Source organism: Macaca fascicularis, chromosome 4 (genome assembly GCF_037993035.2).
Source record: "Macaca fascicularis isolate 582-1 chromosome 4, T2T-MFA8v1.1".
NCBI lineage: Eukaryota > Metazoa > Chordata > Mammalia > Primates > Cercopithecidae > Macaca > Macaca fascicularis.
The window spans coordinates 99,457,376-99,481,026 of NC_088378.1; the positions used below are offsets into that span (position 1 = coordinate 99,457,376).

Genomic DNA, 23,651 nt, shown 5'->3' on the forward strand with positions numbered 1-23,651 from the left:
CCTCAGGTGATCCACCTGCCTCGGCCTCCCAAAGTGCTGGGATTACAGGCGTGAGCCACCGCACCTGGCCCACAGATCTTGTTTTCTTACAAGTGGTACATAGTGTAGAATTTCAGAGACTATACGTGGAAAGAAAAACCACTAACTTTGTCTAGGAATTAAAGATTACATAGAGGCTGGCTATGATTCTTTATCTCCACTAAGAAGAAAACTAGAACAACTGGCATAGGAATAGAGTAAAAGAAGGAAGACTTTTATTAAAAAGTAATTATTGTTGTGTTTAATACCTAGGTGATGGGATGATCTGTGCAGCAACCACCACAGCACGTTTACCTATGTAACAAACCTGCACATCCTGTATGTGTACCCCTGAACTTTAAAAACAAACAAACTGAGGTTTTCAGTGGGCATGTCCACTGGACGAAAGATATTGTATCTAGGGAGGAGCTTTCCTCCTCCTTTATCTAGGCTAATCAGTAGGTGATATCAGTATGGTCTGAGCCAAACTTAGGTTGGCATGGCAGGACATTACCACATAAAGAAAAACTAAGCTAACAGGTAAATACACTGGGGATGATGGGAGTCAAGTTAATCACTTCTGGAGAAGGGGGTTACAAACATGAAACATGGGAAAAATTAAAGTCAGTGGTGTTGGACTGGAATTAGAGTTATTGTGTGAACTCATGGATTCTAATATGGATTAAATATTAATACACACACATGTATTTCTTAGCTTTGTCCACTGAGAAGGCCGAGAAACAATAATGCCCACATGAATGAACATAACTAGTGTCCAAACATGTTCCTTCCACTTAAAGGAGAAGATATTTCCTTTTCCTTGTATGCATGGCTCCTCGGAGAAATGAATGACTCTAGGGCTGAGACAGAAATACAAGATAATGGCCGGGCACAGTGGCTCAGCCTGTAATCCCAGCACTTTGGGAGGCTGAGGTGGGTGGATCACCTGAGGTCAGGAGTTCAAGACCAGTCTGGCCAACATGGTGAAACCCCATCTCTACTAAAAATACAAAAATAAGCCAGGTATGGTGGCATGCACCTGTAGTCCCAGATACTCACGAGGCTGAGACAGAAGAACTGCTTGAACCGAGAGGTGGAGGCTACAGGGAGCCGAGATCGTGCCACCCAGACTCTAGCCTGGGTGACAGAGCAAGACTCCATCTTGCAGAAAAAAAAAAGAAATACAAGATAAGTTAAGACCATCTTGTTATACTAAAAAGCAGAGAAGTGAATGTCATAAATGTCTTCAAAGAATGATAGGGACATGTCAAAAAAGACAGAGGCCAGCTTGAAGGGACTCACATGGAATTTGGGACAATTGAAGCATCAAAGTAAGTCATGAAACATCATGGAAGTTACAGACTATAACCCTTTTGAGTAAAACAACTATTCATATGTACATGCTGATATAAATGAATATATAAATGTGGGATAAGAAATACTTCTAGCTCATGTTAGAAATCTTATTAATACATTAGTCAAAATACCTATTAACTGACATTGCAGTGAAGAAATCTAGAACATCTTAACTAAGGCAAAATATCATTAATGTGAAAATCAACATCATATGTCTCCTGACATAATGCAGTAAGATTACAGCATCATTTCTGAAGCATTCTTGAAAACTACATACATCATTTACAAACATCAGACAAACCCAATTTGAGGCACAAAGTGTCCTGTACTCCTCAACAAATACCAAGATTATGAAAGATGAGACTATGAAATTATTTCTATCGAAAAAGACTAAAGATTCGTGGAAACTCAATGCAGCACATGACCCTGAATTGAATTCTATACCCATAAAGGACATTATTTAGGTGAAATTTGAATGGGATTTGTGGATTAGATGGTAATTTCGGATCAATGTTAATTTTGAGATTTTGACAGATGTACTCTAACTAGCAATCATTTGAAGTATGTTGCAGGGAAGCGATGATAAACTCTTTACAGAAAAATAAATTCTATATTTTGGACAAGCATAAAAATGGTCTACTGAAGGCAGAAAAGTTTGCCTAAATAACTTTTCCAGGTCTCTTCTGGTCCTATGATAAAAGATCACCTAGAATTTAATAAGTACTAAAACTAATATTAATAAAAACACAATCTGATTAGCAATAAAGAATAATTTCTCTACTTACCTCCAAATGGGTTAAACATTTTTTTGAAGCAGGAGATAGAGGAGAAGTAGGCTGATAGGTACTACAGTGCCGTTTCTGTTGTACTTTCCTCTTAATTTCAGGCTCCACTTGTGATTCGGACTCTTCTGTTTTCTTCATTATACGTTCTAAAGGAAGGAGAAAAAATAAAGTTTAAGTTTTACTTAAAATAAGCTAGTGTTTCAACAAAAAAATAATCAGAACATAAGACCAAACAATAGTTATATCCTGGCTAACTCTTATTTATTTTTCACTCCTCAGCAGGATCTCCACAATGTGGACAACTTCATCAAGTTATCAACATCCTCTTCACTTTAACTTCATTTTGTTCTACTAAGGTAACACAAACCTTTCCTGTGCCTAACCACTCACATACTCACAAATCCTTTTTTTTTTTTTTTTTGGAGACAAGGTCGCATTCTGTCGCCCAGGCTAGAGTGCAGTGGCATGCTCAAAACTCACTCTAATCTCAAACACCCTAGCTCAAGTGATCTTCCCACCTCAGCCTCCAAACTAGCTGTAACTACAGGCACGCACCGCCACACTCAGCTAATCTTTTTTCTTATTTGTAGAGACAGGGTCTCCCTATGTTGCCGAGGCTGGTTTCTTTCTTTTTTTCCAAGTCACTTAACTCTAAGAGTAGCAATGAGAAAAATCTGAATTCAAACAGTACAATTGTTTGGCAAAGGAAACTAAACTAAGCCTGCCTCAAGCTAATTTTCTTTTTTAACTTCAGAACACACAAGGTAATTTTTCTCGATATTTTTAATGTAAATTTAATAATTTTCATTACAAATATAATTAGAAGTTTCAAATGATTTGATGAACTCCAAACCAGGACAATTTAAAATTTACCACAATCTGACTTTATCAGCAAAGGATTAAGTATGCAAAAGGCCAAACACGTTTCTAAAACATAAGTGAAGAATCTGTAAACCAAAATAACCTGCACAATCCTAGCTTTGTTAAATACTTCTAGTTTCCCATATTTAATATTCTTCTATCGGTTGGTTTTTAAAAATAAGATTATGTAGACAAAAAAATCAACATTATCTAATATTTAGTTTGATATACAACACTGTCTTAAGAAACCTATATAATTATTCTTGCTTAGTGCAATCACAAAAAGTTTCACTAACTGATTATCATCCTCTGTTTGCATGTCTATTTTCCTAGACACCAAAGCTAGATGTTTAAGTAATCGATGACTACTCCTTGTCCCTTCATCTTCACTTCTAAATAGCTCTTAAGTTCACTCTATCTTCTCCAAACCCACTGCCACTACATTTCTGATGCTTAACTCTTGCCTAAACTGATGTCCTCTATCCCAATTTTGCTCTTTTTAAATCTTTCCCCACTACTGCCAAAGTGACCTAGTTAAAAATTGTGACTTTGTCATTCTAACACTCTAACTAAATTCCATCTCTTGGCAAGCAGAAGTTCCTGTTTCAATCTTACTTCCACTCAAACTTTACCTCAAAAAGGTTCATTTCTTCATATGTTCTCTCTTTCACCCTCACATATGCTGTTCTTTTCATAAGTGAAGCTCTGCCAATCTATGTGGTGAATTCAAACCCTTCTTTGTTAAGAAGCTGCCTCTGCCCCACTCTAGGCACAGTTAAGCAATCCTTAGTTTTCATAGCTCTCATTGTATTGTTATTTGTACTTCTGTTCCCCCATTGTATTGCCAGCGCTGGGAAGAGCAGAAATGATGTTTTAGTCATGTGTTTCCCCAGTATCTAAAAACTGCAGAAGGGCTTGATAAATGTTTCCTGGATTAATGAAGTACATGAGAAACATAAAACTATATGACACATTAAAAAAATTACAGGGGTCGGAGGAAGAGACATTGTCACTACGTCATCTCTGAAAATGGCATAACCTTTGACACACAGAGATAATGACTCATGCACAGATCTAGAACCATAAGGACTTAGCCTCTGGCCAGAGAGTAACTAAAAACTGCTTTTTTTCTCCCGAGATCTAAAATCTGAGGTTACAGAGCAGCTGCTCCAGTCCAGAGCACCCAGGTGCTATTATTTTTATGAAGGCTAAGTTACTTTGTTGAAGAGCTACGATGTGACACTATAAGAAGAAGGCAGACATTTTGGAATCCAGAAAATAAACACAGTTATCTGAAACACACAACCAATTATTTGAAAAACTTAATGTACAGTAAAGCAGTCTTAAAACATAGGCCCCAACAAGCTTTTTTGGCCTTACTAAATTTGATAATGTACCCAAAGGAAAGCTTTTTTCCTTTTTTTTTTATTTTTTTTTTTGAGACGGAGTCTCGCTCTGTCACCCAGGCTGGGGTGCAGTGGCCAGATCTCAGCTCACTGCAAGCTCCGCCTCCCGGGTTCCCGCCATTCTCCTGCCTCAGCCTCCTGAGTAGCTGGGACTACAGGCGCCCGCCACCTCGCCCGGCTAGTTTTTTGTACTTTTTAGTAGAGACGGGGTTTCACCGTGTTAGCCAGGATGGTCTCGATCTCCTGACCTCGTGATCCGCCCGTCTCGGCCTCCCAAAGTGCTGGGATTACAGGCTTGAGCCACCGCGCCCGGCCAGCTTTTTTCTTATAAACATACTTCATTAATCTTTTTAAGCCACACAGTATCTTTGCACATTATTTTGCTCAACCATGTATCTAATTAGTTTTCTGCTGGTTCTGGAGACTGACATTTTAAAAAACAGTATCATTTCATCTTGATTATGTAATCACACTCTTCTCTTCACCATACCTATATCATCATGTCCATGTTACATTTTCTCTACCATCATAAGAGGGAAACAAACGTCCCAAGCTTTGATATAATGCAAAATTTTAATTAATAGAGAAAAATGACATTAAAATTCTGATCCCTACCTAAATCAAGGTTTTTAATAAGGTTCCGAAGGAAAGAGATAGAAAAAGGAAGCAATGAAGAAGGTTAAGCTGAGACTTTCGAAACCAATGTCATGGGGAGAAATGATAAATGACTGACAGTGTTATAGGAAACTAGAGTACAGTGAGTCAAGAAAAAAACACAAAAAATGTTAGCCTCAGGGTTAAGAAATTCCATTAGGATTCCATTTTCTAGGGAAAGAAGAGAAAAACACTTGAGAAGATTTGGTAACTCAAGTAAAAATGAACTAGTTTCAAATTACAGCAGAAACATAAAATTGCAAAAAGCTTAAGATTGGACTGGTTCAAGGATGGCAAATAATTAATAAGTGGCCCGTGGAAGTTTTACTAGCTAACTGATCACAGAAGTGATTTTTGCTAGGCTGTTGTAGCCTCAAATCCCCAACAGATTACTCCAGAGAAGTATTTAAGATGAAAACCATGTAACATTATGCTGAATCCCTCTTACAGGGATGAGAAAGAGAATAAAGAGTATTTACCAAAGACCCTGTGGTAGGAACATGAAGATTAGGATACTCCCTTCTAGATTTTGTAGCTCAATGTTTTGTTTTGTTTGTTTTTGTTTTTTTGAGATGGAATCTTGCTCTGTCGCCCAGGCTGGAGTGCAGTGGCGTAATCTCAGCTCACTCAACCTCTGCCTCCAGGGGTTCACGCAATTCTCCTGCCTCAGCCTCCTGAGTAGCTGGGATTACAGGTATGCATCACCATGCCTGGCTAGTTTTTGTATTTTTAGTAGAGACAGGGTTTTGCCATGTTGGTCAGGCTGGTCTCGAACTCCTGGCTTCAGGTGATCTACCCACCTCAGCCTCCCAAAGTGCTGGGATTACAGGCGTGAACCACCACAACCAGCCTAGCTCAATGTCTTTTTCAATACACTACACTACTTCCAGGTATGCACAAAAGGGGAGACTACTGAAGATATTACTGGGTAAGCGTGATCTATATACAGGTGGGATATAAATAGAACACATTTAAAAAATCAAGTTAAAAAAAAGATCCTCCATAAAAAGAAAGTTCATAGCAGCTTTATTCTTAATAGACAAAAACTGGAAACAACCCAGGTGTCCATCATCAGGAAAACTGATAAATAACTTGGTATACCCATACAATGCAATGTTAAAAAGAAACAAACTATTGATGCAAGCAACAGTATGGATGAATATCAAAAAAAGATCCTGAGTGAAAGAAGCCTCACATAAGAGTATACAGTGCATTACTCCATTTACATGAAGTCCTAAAACAGATAAAATTAATCTATGCTAGGAAAAATCAGAACAATGCTTACATTTGAGGGGGAAGAGGTAGGGACTAACCGTGAAAGAACATGAGGGAACTTTCTAAGGTGCTGATACTATTTGTACTATGTCTTCGTGGGGATTTTGGTTAGAAAGGGATATGTAGTTTTCAAATTTTATTGAACTATATACTTAAGATTTATGTATTTCATTGTAGTAAATTTTATTTCAAAAGAAAGAATGTGAGGGCGACCTGGCTGTAACATCTGTCACCCCACTGATCGCCAGGGGTAACTGCGCTGATCTTGTTGGCTAGGTGGGTGTCTACTTCCTCCCTCATGGCTCCATGCGCGTCCCTTCCAAAGCTGCACGCTGGGTTAAAGAGGATGACCATCCCTGATAGAGGAGGACCGGTCTTGGGTCAAGGTCAAGGATATATAAGTAGCTGTGCTCCCCTGCTAGAACCTCCAAACAAGCCCTCAAAAGAAAATAAACTGTAAACAAATATTGAACTCTAGTTAATAATATGCCCACTGAAGTGTTTAGAAGTATACCAGGCGTCTGCAATTGACTTTAAAATGCATCAAAAAAATAAGATGAATTAACGTATAAAGGGATGATTAGAACAGAAAAGTGTTAATTGTAGAATCCATGTGGTAGATATAGACATGTTCACTGTAGAAGTCTCAACTTTTCGGCATATTTAAACATTTTTATAATAGAAATTATGGGAGAAGCAGGGTAAGAAAGAGGCTTAACTTTCTTATTTGAGATTTTAGTTGTGATACTAATATGCTGAAAAATAAGTACCCAGAGGACAGTGATAGAATACAAACGGTTATTTTTATAATGGTTATGTATTTGCTTTTACATTATTTTTTATAATCTTTCAAAAGAGAAAGACAAACTAAAAAAAATGGTTTTCTCCATCATGTAGCTGCTGACTGACTTTCAATGTAAAATAAAACTGAAGTCATGTATCTATCACATTCTCATTATCTTCTTTAAAAATCACTTCTGGCTATATACTATACTTTTGGTCTATAGGATTTTGTAAGAACTCTTTAGCATGACAATCTACCTCTACTTACTTCTATGGCTTCAGCTCTGGCTATCCTGTACCCATTCTCCCATCAAATGTATCATTTGTTAAAATAAGATGAGACTCTTTCACCTGTTGTGCCTTTGCATTCCATCCTCATTAGGTGCAAAGCTTTTCCTCCTCAATTTGGTATGTCAAACTCCAATGATTGAAAACTCAGCTTTACTTACGTTTTGTTTTGTTTTTGAGACAGGGTCTCACTCTGTATCCCAGGCTGGAGTGCAGGGGCGTGATCACAGTGCACTGCAGCCTCAATCTGTGCTCACTGCAGCCTTCACCTGCCAGGCCCAACAGATCCTCCCACCTCTGCATCTTGAGTAGCTGGGACTACAGGTGCTCATAACCACGCCTGGCTAATTTTTTTATATTTTATAGAGACAGGGTCTCACTACGTTGGCCAGTCTGGTCTTGAATGCCTGGGCTCAAGCGATCCTCCCACCCTGGCCTCCCAAGGTGCTGGGATTACAGGTATGAGCCACCATGCTTGGCGTCATCTTTGTGTGTGAAGATTTAAATAAAACTCCAGAAAAGGGTAGTGACCACTCCTTTATGATACCACATTTTAAATTGGCTTTTACATACTACTTTCCAACTCTACAACAGTACGTTTACAAGTTTGTAGTCTCTCTAGCCCTTGAGTTTGCCAAAAACAGACACTGTCATTTTATAAAGACACGAGGCAAGCTTGAATTAATAATCATACCTATCAGTGGAAAACTTACAAATACATTTGCAAAATAAACTACTTAAAAAAAAAAAACACAACATTCCAAAAACATGAGGAGAAAAAATACAGTTGAAATTGATTCCTAGAGCAATTTATTAAATACTTCAGTAGGCATTCCTGACATTCACCCAAATTCATTGAGGGAAAACAAAGTTAATTAATAAAATAATGCTGTTAAATAAAAATGATTTACGTGTAAAAACACGTAAATAAATAAAAATAAATCTACAAGGACTTCTGGAAAATAAAGGTGAATATTTTTAAAATTTCAGGGTTGGAAAAGCTTTACTAAACACAACACTAAGGAAACCCAACTTTAACAACAGGTTCAACTACAATTACTATTTGACAACATTAGAAAAAAGTAAGGCCAGGCATGGTGGCTCATGCCTGTAATCCCAGCACTTTGGGAGGCCGAGGTGGGGGGATCACCTGAGGTTGGGAGTTCGAGACCAGCCTGACCAACATGGAGAAACCCTGTCTCCTCTAAAAAATACAAAATTAGCTGGGCATAGTGGCCCAGGCCTGTAATCCCAGCTATTCAGGAGGCTGAGGCAGAAAAATCACTTGAATCTGGGAGGCAGAGGTTGAGGTGAGCTGAGATCGCGCCACTGCACTCCACTTGGGCAACAAGAGTGAGACTCTGTCAAAAAATGAAAAAAAAGAAAAGAAAAGAAAAGAAAAGGAGTAACAGAAAAACCACAAAAGGGAAAGAAAGATATCTACATCAGAGATAACAAAGAGTTGCTAAATAAGTAATAAATAGGCAAAGGACATATAAATAAATGGACAGACATAAATAAAAGAAATTCAAATGACCATTATACCTGTAAGATATCTCACCAGTTACGAAGAAAATATAAGAAAAACATTTTGATCAGATTGGCAAAGACTAAAAGAATGATAATCTAAAATTGCTGAAAAGTGGGAGAAAATAGGCTGACTCAAGTAATACTGTGCTGGGAGCTAACCACCTTTACACAGGGCATTTTTTCTTTTTTGTTTTTGAGATGGAGTCTCACTCCATCGCCCAGGTTAGAGTGCAGTGGTGTGATCTCAGCTCACTGCAACCTCGGCCCCCCAGGTTCAAGTGATTCTCCTGCCGCCCGGCTATTTTGTTTTTGTATTTTTAGTAGTGATGGGATTTCACCATGTTGGCCAGACTAGTTTCAAACTCCTGACCTCAAGTGATCTGCCTGCCTCGGCCTCCCAAAGTGCTAGGATTACAGGCGTGAACCACTGTGCCCAGCCACACAAGGCATTTTGGCATTAACATATCAAATCTTAAAAATGTGTGTATCATTTGTCCCTGAAATTTTATTTCTACAGATTTGACCTAAAGAAATATATCAAATATATAACATGAATGTACCAGTATAGTAATAATATTTTAAATGTCAAAACATTGAAAACAAAATTATGCCACATAAATATAGTGGGCCACAACACATTTATTTAAAAAAAGATTATAGAAACTTGGATATAAAAATTTGTAGCTGGGCATGGTGGCTCACGCCTGTAATCCCAGCACTTTGGGAGGCTGAGGGGGTCGGATCACGAGGTCAAAAAAAATTTGTAAGGAAGTCCTCCATAAATTTAAGAACCATTTGATTCTTTCCATTTTTCTGAGATATGGTCTCACTCTGTTGCTCAGGTTGGAATACAGTGGCACGACTGTGGCTCACTGCAATCTCGACCTCCTAGGCTCAGGTGATCCTCCTGCCTCAGCCTCCCAAGCAGCTGGGACTACAGGTATGCGCCACTATACCCGGCTAATTTTTGTATTTTTTTGGAGAGTTAGGGTTTCATCACGTTGCCCCGGCTGGTCTCAAACTCCTGGGCTCAAGCGATCCTCCTGCTTTGGCCTCCCCAAACGCTGGGATTAAAGGTGTAAGCCACCATGGCTGGTGCATTTCATTCTTAAACTTCCTTTAATTGTGTTTTCCATGCTGGTTCCATGTCTGTCATCTTTTAATAAGCCTAAAAACTAGGTATCATAAAGTCAACAAGCAAGTTACATACAGAACAGTACACACAGTATGAATACTGTGTATCAATTTTAAAAACGAGTATATGTGCATAGAGAAGGTCTGGAAAGTTATATATTAAAATGTTAACAACAGTTACCCTGACTGGTTGAAAGTAAACATGTGGCCAGAGCAGTGATCCAAACCTGCAATCCCAGCACTTTGGGAGGCTGAAGCGAGCAGATCGCTTGATCCCAGAAGTCTGACAGCAGACTAGGCAACACTGTGAAACCTCATCTCTATAAAAAATACAAAAAATTAGCTGGATGTGGCAGCATGTGCCTGCAGTCCCAGCTACTTGGTGGTGGAGGTGGGAGAATCATGTAAGCCTAGGAGGTCGAGGCTGCAGTGAGCCATAATCATGTCACTGCACTCCAGCCTGGGAGACAGAGCAAGACCCTGTCTTAAAAATGAACAAAAAGCAAAAGTTAACGTGTGTTAAGTAGTGCTAAATTAGGTGACTGAGTTGTAATTACACAATGTAATTACATGAAGAATATAATTAAAAGTACATTCAGAGACAGTATATATCTGTTCTCTCTAACAAGGATACAAAAAACAGACTAAAAAAAAGAGAGTTTAAGAAACAAATGACAGAGTAAGTGGGGAGAAAAATGAGATCTTAACAGTTGTTATTCTATATGTTTAGAAAATAATTTTAAAGCAACTAAACAAAAAAGCAACAGGACATGTAGTCTGACCAAAAATTATACTTAATGGTTTACAAACTTTAATTTTATAGTAAAGAACTGCTTATCAATGCTGGTAAGTACTGATATGTGGCTATAACTTATAAAAAAAAAATCATACTAAGTGCCTCAAATTCAAAATAAACAAGGCAAAAAGAACAATAAAGAAAATCATGTTGAGTGTTAACTAGAAAGACCATATTGTTTAGGAAAAAATTATGCTTGGTGTTATGCAAGTAATTAGTGATCCTGCAGTTTGAAATCTCAATGTTTTAAAAATTATCTCCAAAGGAAATCATGAAATAAAATGCAATCCTCATATAACAATACATACAATATTATTATAGCATTGCTAATTATCCTACACCCAAGCATACATGTACCTACCTAACACAAAAGAAGTTGAAAACAAAGTTTACAAGTTAAATATATCAATATTCCTCTCCTAAGGTTTACAAGTATTACTCATAAAACCCTCATTTATTAACAATGAGTCCACAGGTATAAATAATTATCAACAAATATATCAGGAAAGTATAGATCTTCCCTACAGAAGATTTTCAATCAATAAATGTAAAAGAAATGAAGAAAACAGAAAATCACCATTAGACAAACATTAAGCAGTAATTGATGCCAGCAAGATCCACCAATAGATGCTAAAATCAGTGGGTGAAAGTTTGAAGAAAAACAGGATATCTGCACAGTTTCAGAGTATATCTCTTCTAAAATCTTTATTAAGTACCAAGGGAAAATAGTAATTTTACAGTGAAAAAACCCAGCAGAGAGTATCTTAACCAAATGATCATGGTTAACACTACCAATCCTAAGACATACTCAACATCACGGAACCCCTAAAATGATGCACTGAGAAGGCCACACATCACTTCTTGGGAAGTCTTGCCCCAAATACATAGGCTTACTCTAATCCTAAGACATCATCCTCACCAAATTGAAAGGCATTATACAGAGCAACTGACTAGTCTTCAGAATCATGAAGGAAACTAAGAGAACATGACAAATGCCATGTGGGATGACAGAATGAATCCTGGAACAGAAAAAGGGTATTAGTGAAAAGCTGGTGAAATCTAAATAAGTTCTACAGCTTAATTAAGAATCTTATACTCACAGCAATTTCTTAGTTTTGATAAGTGTACTAGAATTATAAAATACTAACATTAAGGGAAGCTGTGTGAAAAAATAAACATGCATGTCTCTGTATTAATTTTGTAAATTTTCTCTAAGCCTAAAATTATTTCAAAGTAACAGGTTAAGGGTCAGGCACGGTGGCTGACGCATGTAATTTCAGCACTTTGGGAGGCCGAGGTGGTAGGATCACGAGGTCAGGAGCTCGAGACCAGCCTGGCCAACATGGTGAAACTTTGTCTCTATTAAAAACACAAAAATTAGCTGGGCGTGGTGGCGGGCGCCTGTAATCCCAGCTACTTGGGAGGCTGAGGCAGAGAATTACTTGAACCCAGGAAGCGGAGGCTGCAGTGAGCTGAGATCACACCACTGCCCTCCAGCCTGGGCTACAAAGTGAGACTCCGTCTCAAAACAACAACAACAACAACAACAAACAAACAAAAAACCCAAGTTAAAAGAACAGTAAATAAGCATGCTCTTTTTTCTTTTAACTTGAGTATGCTTATTTACTTAATGAATGTTGTTGAATAAGCTTTAAAAATTATTTGTAACAAGCCTGGCTGACTGGCATCTAAAACCATTATCAGTGGGCCAAATCACTTAACATCTTTGAAATGCTTTTTTTTTTTCACTTTTGAGACTGAGTCTCACTCTGTCACCCGGGCTGGAGTGCAGTGGTGAGATCTCGGCTCACTGCAACCTCTGCCTCCTGGGTTCAAGCGATTCTTGTGTCTCGGCCTTCTGAGTAGCTGGGATTACAGATATGTGCCATCGTGCCCAGCTAATATTTGTATTTTTTTTTTCCAGTAGAGATGGGGTTTTGCCATATTGGCCAGGCTGGTCTCAAACTCCTGACCTCAGGTGATTGCCTGCCTTAACATCTTAAAGTGCTGGGATTACAGGCATGAGCCACTGTACCTGGCCAGAAATGCATTTGTTAAAATAAAACCTTTTGTACGGTTCTGAGGATAAGAAGTAACCTTCTTTGTGACAGAGCAAGAATACAGTAATGTACAGTGTTTAAGAGTGTGGGATGTGGCATTAAACAGACATGGGTTCCAATACAAGCTTTGTCATTTACTAGCTATGTCCTTGAGAAAGTTTTTTAGCTTATAGGAACCTTGAACAGAAAGCTAGGATAAAAATAAATAATGAAAGCAAAGCACTAGACTCAGCATATAACTGAGTAAGAGCTCAATAAAGATTTAAAGTATAACAGAATAACAGAAGAGAGTAGTCACTATTACTAAACTTAATAAACTTAGCATAACTATGCTTAGTATGTAAAGTATAATAATTCACATCTATAAAGACTGCCCATTATTAAGAAAGGATGAAATAAGTTTGGAATATTCTCTTCATAAAATAGAGAAACGTTCACTACATGCACAAAAGATTTTCACCCAAAGTAGAAAAAAAAAAACTGTGGGTGTTTTTTAAAAGCACATTCTTAGCTATCAGAAAAATCTAGCTTTTAAAAATTATTTTATTTTAGAACTAAGAGCCATCAGAGCTATTTAAACAAGCAAAGGCCTTGGAAAAACAAGATGGACACACATTATTAAGAACCATGATTCTAGATAATGAAAACTGATTTTATGATGATATATTTTTTATAAATGTTATTTGCCCTTATTTTGATTTTTGGATTAATAACCAGTATATTGAAAAATATTTCAATATGAATATAAATTTATACTCACAATGATTTTCCAGTATCTACTAGTAACACAGTTGTAGCAGGTGTGGTCTCTTTTTAACTGAGTGTTTCTCTAATGTATTCTAAATTTTAGGAGCAAAACCAGTAAGTGGAAACACAATTACATAATACAACATTATAACACAGTTTAATAAAACTCAATTTCAAAGCTATAGCTCAACTACAGTTACTATTTGCATTTGTAACATAACAAAAATGCTAAAATAATCAAAAGATTTCAAACTGTAATCACCTAACTGTGCAACTGTTCCAGGTATCAGGTTACCATTAAAGAAATTCTCAAATCCATTACAAAAAATGGTTTTTCATATATATCTATTATACCTGGGAATATTCTAAAGCCAGCATCATATCTCCATTGTACTTTTCATACAGCAATTTGAAATCCTTCACAGGTGTAACAAAACTGCACACTTACCAACACCTTGGAGCCGACTTAACCTTACAGGATTAATTTCAACTTTTTGGACATGAGGTGGGTATTCTTTCCTAAAAAAGAAATTTATATAGTTTTATTCTAACAGGAAATACAGTTTTCAAAATGAAAAAGTTAATGGCATACTTACAATAAGCTTATTAAAAGCAAATCATAGCTTCTTTGCCATATAAAGAGTGATACTATAAAATAACAAAACTATACCAATAAATGAAACTCAATTTGTAAAATTTTACTGTAAATTTTTTTTAGTTGTTTAAAAACAAATAAATAAAGGAATAAACGTTGAACGAGATTGTCTTGAGGACAATTCCAAAATCAGAACAAAAAAACATTATGTATAAGACCAGCAATCATGGAACAAGCATTTAGTCTTGTAGTATGATTACATTATGTCAGGGCTATAAGTACATTTGTTTTAAAGTATTAAATTCCACTGTTAAACTTCAAATACATACAATATCATGGATTTTAAACATAATCCTTAGTAACTAAATACCGTATCTAAATACTACATCCAAATACTGCATCTATTTGAACACGAATAAACACTGATTTTGGGGGAAAAAAGCAAAATTTCGGGGGAAAAAAGCAAAAACCTTACGGCTAATTGTAGGATAAAAGCATTAGAAAAGGGGAACTGCAAAAAGTGCAATAGACCAGGGAGTTACAAGAGCTACTTTCCTACTCTAAATAAACCACATAAAAATAAAAGAGGCTATTTATTTGTAATTCTATTCACACTGGTGATCCAGTAATGTAAATCATAGCTTTCATTTCATTAAAATCATTTTACTCAAACAAAAATTTCAAAGAAATTTTCTTGCAAGAATTTAATATTCTTATATTACAAAAAGTCAAAGCACTTGAAGTGAAAACAAAATATGAAAATAACAAAAGAAAAAATACTATGGGCAGAGACAGTAGTGTACTTACTTTTTTTTTTTTTTTTTGAGATAGAGTCTCACTCTGTTACTCAGGCTGGAGTGCAGTGACGCGATCTCGGCTCACTGCAAGCTCCGCCTCCCAGGTTCACGCCATTCTCCTGCCTCAGCCTCCCAAGTAGCTGGGACTACAGGCGCCCGCCACCACGCCTGGCTAATTTTTTGTATTTTTAGTAGAGACGGGGTTTCACCATGTTAGCCAGGATGGTCTCGATCTCCTGACTTCGTGATCCGCCTGCCTCGGCCTCCCAAAGTGCTGGGATTACAGGCGTGAGCCACCACGCCCAGCTGATAGTAGTGTACTTATAACAGCAGTTAGAAAATAGCATCATGTGCCATGTGTGCTTTGTATCTATTAATTTCTTTAATCCCCCCAATAACCTTATATGACATATTATTAATACTTTATAAATGAAAAAACTGAAATGCAATGAGGTTAATCAACTTATCCACAGTCACACAATTAAGTAGCAATGCCAGAATCTGAATCCCAGCAAATTGCACCAATATCAAGCAGAGCAACATCTGGTACAACTGGGCAATTTCCACCCTGAAAAATTTGAAATTTGTGAAGATATGCATTATGAAAATGAGAATTTGCCTGAGATGTAGTAGTAACAGTCTTACAAGAAAAAAGGTAGGTTTTTAGTTCCTAACTTGGGATTAAAATAAAATGCATATTTTCAAATTCCATACACTCGCACACTAAAGAGAACATAATATAGTCTTATTTCCAAATCCAGGTTTACCCAGATTTAGTAAAAACAATTGACATAAATCATCTGAGACAGTAAATCATACAAGCATGTATAGAGATTGATGAAACTATTAATGCAGTGCTCTTGCAATTTGAACCTGTGTACTGAACCATCCACTGTGAATGAGGGACAACATGCTGAATACATCATATGATAGCCACAATCTTACCAAGTATTGTCACATTAAACTAATGTGTATACTTCCCTGTATTTCCAGAATTTATGGCCACTGTTTTCAATATTTGCTATATTTTTTCCTATCAAAGCAGGGCAAATTAAAGTTCTGTTTTTTAAAAATTACAATAAATTGAAGAAACAGTATCTTAAATACAAGAATATAAAAATTTCAAGATAAAAATGTGTTTGATAAAATTAACTACCTAGCCCTATATTATTTTCTCCAAAATTCAGTTTTAAAAACTTTTTGCTAGATGATCTAAAATGAAAATTTACATTTTCTTTTTTTTAAATTTTGAGACAGAGTCTGGCTCTGTCGCCAGGCTGGAGTACAATGGCACAATCTTGGCTCATTGCAACCTCTGCCTCTTGGGTTCAAGCGATTCCCGTGCCTCAGTCTCCTGAGTAGCTGGGATTACACGTGTGTGCCACCACGCAGGGCTAATTTTTGTATTTTTAGTAGAGACGGTGTTTCACCATGTCAGCCAGGCTGGCCTCAAACTCCTGGCCTCAAGTGATCTGCCTGCCTCGGCCTCCCAAAGTGCTGAGATTACAGGCGTGAGCCACCGCACCCAGCCGGCATTTACATTCATTTCTCAATTTGAGGATTCCATTACTCTTGCAGGTATAAATTTCAAACTCCAAACTCGTTGAAAATCAAGGCTAGGATTTAATCTCAGTGGCTATTTCTTTTCTACTCCTAACCAACCAGATGCAGAGAAGCTCTACTGTCATCTGCTGTCTTCCTGTGTAGGTGGGGTAGAATTTTTGCTTCTTAGGGTTTGTGTCTGTGTAGCTTCAGAGGTCCCATTTCATAAACCCAAGATTTTTACAAGCTGTTTAAAATAAACTAAAGAGCATTTTATTTCTCTATCCTGAATTGTTTAAATAACATCAGAATGCTCTGTTCATTAAAAGTTAGAACAGCCTCAGTTGTGAAAGTCTATTTATTGTAGTAAACTAAGTTTGAAAAATAATATTAGATTTGCAGAAAAGTTACGAAGACAATTCAGAATACCCTTATATCTCTTACTCTAATGTTAACACCTTAATATTTCCATCACACATGTCAAAAAAGAAACCATCACTGGTACACTATTATGAACTAAACTCTAGCCTTGGAAATTTACTGGCTGGGCAATGTGGCTCACGCCTGTAATTCTAACACTCTGGGAGGGAAAGGCCGGCAGATCACTTGAAGCCAGGAATTCGCAGCCAGACTGGCCAACATGGTGAAACACTGTTTCTACTAAAAATACAAAAATCCGGCAGATCACTTGAGGCTATGAGTTTGAGGCCAGACTGGCCAACACGGCAAAACACCGTTTCTACTAAAAATACAAAAATCAGCCAGGCATGGTGGTGCGTGCCTGTAATCGCAGCTACTCAGGAGGCTGAGGCACAAGAATTGCTTGAACCTGGGAGGCGGAGGTTGCCGTGAGCCAAGATTGCACCACTGCCCTCTAGCCTGGGCGACAGAGCCAGACTGTCTCAAAGAAAAAGAAAAAAAGAAAGAAAGAAAGAAATTTACCAGCTATTTATAATACCCCATTTTTGTTCCAGGATCCAATCTAGGATACAACGCATGAAGTCATCATGTCTCCTTAATCTCCTTTCTGTGTTTTTCAGTATTTAGAAGAGAACTCATCAGGTATTTCATAGAGTGTCCCTTGGTCTAAATTATAATCCAACTGTTATCAGTTTGGCTATTTGGGAGCTCTTTCAGTTGGCTCCCGTCTCCCTCTGATATAACTACATCCTTTTGGTGTTTTTTTGTTTTTTTTTTTTTTTTTTTTTTTTTTTTTGAGACGGAGTCTCGCTCTGTCACCCAGGCTGGAGTGCAGTGGCCGGATCTCAGCTCACTGCAAGCTCCGCCTCCCGGGTTCACGCCATTCTCCTGCCTCAGCCTCCCGAGTAGCTGGGACTACAGGTGCCCGCCACCTCGCCCGGCTAGTTTTTTGTATTTTTTAGTAGAGACGGGGTTTCACCGTGTTAACCAGGATGGTCTCGATCTCCCGACCTCGTGATCCGCCCGTCTCGGCCTCCCAAAGTGCTGGGATTACAGGCTTGAGCCACCGCGCCCGGCCTGTTTTTTTGTTTTTTTGTTTTTTTACTGTGATAAAATATACATACACAATTTACAAGAATATGAAATGCTTTACTAATTCATGTGTCATCCATGCTAATCATCTCTCTATTGTTCCAATTTTAGTACAGGTGCTTTTGAAGTGGGCACTCTTAATTTGTTGAACATTTTCTAGGTTTCTGATACCACACTCATTCTGTGTCTGACCTATCACAACCCCAGAATCAGCCATTTCTCCACATTCCTTTTAGTGGAGACTGGTTCTTAGAAACCAGGATCTGGACACCATTTCTCTTTTTGTTATTGTTGTTTGCCTTGCTTTAATGATAGCTCTTTTTATTAATCTTTCCATTATTACAAAAGATGGCCAAATATATACATTTCTATGAAAATGAATCCTCTTATTTTACAGTTAAAATCCATTATTCTTATTTAACTGATAAACCAGTTTAATTTTCAAGATATATTAAAATCTCCCACAATTGTATTCATTGTTTTCATTTTTTGAGATGGAGCCTTGCTCTGTCTCCCAGGCGGGAGTGCAGGGGCGCTATCTTGGCTCACAGGTTCAAGCAATTCTTGTGCCTCAACCTCCCAAGGAGCTGGGATTACAGGCGCATGCCACCATACCATAATTTTTGTCTTTTCAGTAGAGGCCGGGTTTCACCATGTTGAATTTCTTGAATTTTAACTATTTTAGGGGAGGCTTTACATTTACTTGTTCTGTTCCTATAAACTGTGCCTATTACAAAATGTGCTCCTTTATCCTGTCTACTGCTTTTAATCCTTAACTCCATCTCCCTTGTTACTAAAATTCCACTCATGCTTTCTTTTTGTTTGCATCTCTTGTGGCTCTAAAGTTACTTCCACATTATTATTTTGGTATGATGCTTGTAAACAATGTAGTATAGCTGGGTTTAATCAAATCAGCATGTCTTTTACTAAATATACTCTAATACAGTCATTATAACTGCTGATAGGACTTGTTTTCTTTTCATCTTACTCTATTACTTTTTATATTTCTATTTATGTTTATTATTTCATTTTGTTTCCTCTTTTCTCCTATTTTTATACAATATTGTTTGCACAACATACTCTTTCCCTTCCTTATTGAATTTAACAAATGAATATAGATACCTTCCCTCTCAACGCTTATTACACTTACCAAGATTCAAATGATTTCCTCAAGCAAATTCTATTATATCCCTAATGGGATGAGACCTTCAAAATCTTTTTATTTTTCCACCTTAACCCTCCCAATCCCCTTCTCCCCCGCCGAAAAGATTGGTTTTGCTTCTGTCTTTCTAACGCCCCAACTCCTAGACCTTGCTGAGATAGTTTTAAGTACTTACAGACTATTTGATTTTCCTTTGTTACACATCTCTATTTAGAGAAGAACTTGCCCAGCCTTAACTGAACTGGCACTGATTTAAACTTCTATTTGTGCCAAATTATAAATCCTATGCAAAATATTGTGTTTAAAAATCTCAAATATTTATCAGGTAACAATACTTCCCTACCTTAAATACTCTGAAAGCTTCTATTGCACTAATATAAAATCCAAAAGCTTCAGATCACCTTACAAAGCCTTTTATCACCTAGGTCCTAGCCAGTCTCTCCAAACCCATCTCATAACATTGTCTCCTTTGCTCTCTAAGCTCCAGCCTTAGTTGTCCCTTTTTTCTGTTCTTCGACATGCCAAACTCATTCCTGGATTAGTAACTTAGCACAACCTCTTCCCTATCTGGAAAAGCCATTCTTATGATCATGGCACTGCCAATTCCCCATTTAGTCTTTAGTTAAATGTTAGCTTCATAGTAAAGAGTTTCCCTGAATATGCAATTTAAAGAAATCGTACTGTCAGTCTATCACATCACCCATTACACTTCTCTACATAGAAATTATTATTTCATGTTTTACTTATTCAGTATTAGTCTTTGTTCCATAAGAAAGTAAACTATAGGACTGCAGGGATCTTGTCTGTTTTATTCATCACTGTATCCTTATGCCTGTAACAGTAGGTTCGATAAATACTTGGAATGAATAAAAGTGTATGCCTCAAAGGCAGCATGTAATCAAAAATACCATTTCAAACAACTGTAGAAATATTGCTGTCCATGTCATCACCAAGGATGGTAATGCTGTCAAAACTGAAGCACTGGCCACCATGCCCATGCAGAGCCATCATATATCAATTCAAAATATTAATCCATCAGCTGATATACAAATGTCAAAATTCACGCATTTGAAAGGCACTATAGACTCATTTTTAAAAATTGATTCCACAATTTGGTTGGAAATTAAAAATAGCTGGACTTTCCGGTTTGTTTACTGTCTTACTACCTATACCAGGCCAATTATTTTATTTTTTTGTAGAGACAGGGCCTCACTATGTTGCCCAGGCTAGTCTGGAACTCCTGGGTTCAAGAGATATTCCTGCTTTGGCCTCCCAAAGTGCTAAGATTATAGGCGTGAGCCACCATGCCCAGTCCAGAGAAGCTACTCTTATGGATACCCACTTTAGAACAATTATGATCATTTTACTTTGAAACGTTCAAAGAAATGTGTGTGTTTTCTTAAACACTTTTCCATGCCATTATAGCACTCAAATATCCCCTAAACGCCAGTGTTCTTACAAAGAGAAAAAATAATGACAGAAGAAGACTGATCACAAGATTCTCTTACTTTTCAGTCAGAAGAGAATACACTTGATGTTTAAAGTTTTAACTCTAAGCTTAAGGTGTTCTAATACATTTCCCTGCCCCCCATCTATTAAAGCAGAAAAACAAGAGTATTATCACTAAAATATAATGACAAAGATTCTGATAATGTAACTGAAAGCAATTTTACTACTAAAGCATTGAAATATTCTATTTTAAAAGAAAGTAGTCACTTATTAGCATAAATATAACCATTCATAGAAAACTGTACATTCAGAATGAGCCTCAAATACCACCTATATAAGCCAAATACCATGTTGTATTGTCAACAAGTTTCCTTTTATTCTAGAGAGTAGAACTGTGGATACTATAGGCTGAGAAGGGTGGGGGAGGAGAGGATGGAGAGAGGTGGGTTAACAAATACAAAATTACAGCTAGACAGGAAGAATGAGCTCTCACTTTCTGTGGCACTTAGGGTGAATATGGTTAACTATAATACATGTTTTCAAAAAGCCAGAAAAAGGGACTTTGAATGCTGACAACACAAAGAAACAATAAATGTTTGAGGTGATGGATATACTAATTACCCCGATCTGATCATTACACATTGTATACCTATATTGATATATACTCTGTATCCCATAAATATGTACAATTATTACATGTCAGCTAAAAATTTAAAATTAAAAAAGTTTTAATTATAAACTCTAATTCAACAAATGTTTTTCAAAACATATAAACAATTTTATATTTTACCACTATAACCATGCTCTAATTTCTTCAATATTAAGCTTACCTTTCTTTTCGGTCCAGACTGCTTAAAACATGAAAAAGAAAAAAAATGTAAGAGGCAAGACCTCATTGTTGATATATCACTGTAGTTGTAGTAACTATAGTCATAAGGCAAAACTATAATGTGATCAACTTGTTTTAAATACATTATATACATATATAAAATACACTAGGTTTTGAGTCATGTCTAAATTGTTTTTCGATTTCTATCAATACACAAAATAAACAATCTTTTTAGATATTTAACAGGAAGATGAATACACAAAAATATAAAAAATTCTTGAAAGGGCTTTAACTATCAAATATTTGAAGATATGTTAGAACACAATATTCCCTGCTATTCTCCAAGGATCTGTTCCAAGACCCTCAGTGGGTGCCTGAAACGGAGGATAGTACCGAATCCAATATACCAAAATGAAGCATTGGTGGAAACATTTCATAAACAAAATGGCTGTCAACCACATTTTCTGATTACGTTGCCAGAAGATGAGCAAATGTTTTTGTGAGCACACGGGGTTTTTGCTCCGTATACTACACTTGGTTTTATCATATGCCTGAGAGTGTTGCTACATAGCACCAGAGTTAGCCTGTCCTTTCATGTTTAATGCCATGGTACCTCCTTTGTACTTCTATGAATAGTATGTACTTTCCTCACCTGGACATAATTCTCAATATCTGAAAAATTCAATAATGACATCATAGCAAATTTAGAAACAATCTCCGTACTAAAAAGGGAATGGTTAAATCAAAACCACAAATAAGGAGGAGACTACTGTTGTTACAGAAATAGACTTCGAGAAACAATAGCATTTCCTAGAAGTTATAAAATTTGTGTTGGTTCCGGACTGATCCTAATATCAGGTATGATTATTTCCTTCGGAGTAAGAAAAAAAAATTGTTAAGGCTGAAACTTTTGCACGAAAGTCTTAGATTAAATACGGTATATGATTTGGGACACAAGGAAAGGCCTATAATTTAAAATCATGGCTTCTCATCACAAGTCCAATGTATAAAAGTTGCACCCTTCTCCATAGTTCATGAAAACTCCAAAATGCTATTAACATCAATTACTCAAGAATGAAATTATATAATCCCTCAATTTAGAATAAAATGAGATTCACATCTAATATTATTTCTCCTTATAATAAAAGGAATGAAATATTTGGAACTATCAGCAAAGCATAAATTACAAAATCCCCAAATTCCTTTATCAATTCTTATACTCCTATCATGTGGAGTATGCAACTACAATATTGATTTAATCCCAGCAAATGAAGAAAAAAATATATAGTAACTTGTTTTTACATGAAAACATTAAAAACACAAATTTTTAAAAATTTTTCAAAAGGAAAAGCATTATAAATGTACATGAATATATCTGAAATTTTATCTTTGCTATTTAAAAAAGAATAACTTGCATAAAATAAATGTTAAATGACAGAAAAACAAGGTAATATAATCACATCCCTATTAAAGAAGCGAAGCAAGATATAAACATAAAAGTTTAAATCTAGTCTATCCTATCCTATGTATTTATTTCTTATACAGCTGTATTTCCAGAAAAAGTAAAATGAAAACCAAAAGTTAGGCATTAATACCTAATGTAGCCATTTCCAATTCTATACTGCTGTGCCCAAGAAATAAGAACAGTTTAGTACTCTCTTGTTTTTGTTTTTGAGATGACAGGGTCTGGCTCTATCACCCAAGCTGGAGTGCAGTGGTATAATCACAGTTCACTGTAGCCTTGATCTCCCTAGGCTCAGGTGATTCTCCCACCTCGAGCAGCTGGGACTACGGGTGTGCACCACTATGCCTGGCTAATGTTTGTATTTTTTACAGAGACAAGGTTTTGCCATGTTGCTCAGGCTGGTCTTGAACTCCTGGTCTCAGGGTATCCTCCTATTTTGCCCTCCCAAAGTGTTAGGATTACAGATATAAGTCAACCATGCCTGGCCTTGGTTGTTTTTTATACTCACCTGTACAGAGGAAAGGAAATAGGTAGAAGAACAGAGGTAGAAGAAACGGGTTAGGTATAATGCTTCCCAATAAGCCAAGGGAGTTAGGAAAAGGAAAAC

General features: G+C 36.8%; 1 protein-coding gene and 1 pseudogene across 48 annotated transcripts in view; both read right to left on the bottom strand.

The window, feature by feature from the left end:
• SENP6 (SUMO specific peptidase 6) overlaps nt 1-23,651 on the bottom strand; it is a 112,884-nt gene that overhangs the window by 50,020 nt on the left and 39,213 nt on the right. For 19 of the 48 annotated variants that reach the window (XR_012433655.1, XR_012433654.1, XM_045391158.3 and 16 more), the window contains 3 exons: nt 21,581-21,601; nt 14,142-14,212; nt 2,160-2,305 (listed from right to left, as the gene is read on the bottom strand). Coding sequence is in view for 45 of the 48 variants with exons in the window: in XM_045391158.3 (XP_045247093.2) it covers nt 2,160-2,305; nt 14,142-14,212; nt 21,581-21,601 (238 nt within the window). In the remaining 3 variants the exon portion in view is untranslated. Of the gene's footprint in view, nt 1-2,159; nt 2,306-13,706; nt 13,771-14,141; nt 14,213-21,580; nt 21,602-23,651 lie in introns of those variants that run through there. The other 29 variants (XR_012433656.1, XM_065543816.2, XM_074037624.1 and 26 more) reach the window with 3 other exon arrangements.
• LOC123573190 (U6 spliceosomal RNA) lies at nt 18,181-18,274 on the bottom strand (annotated as a pseudogene).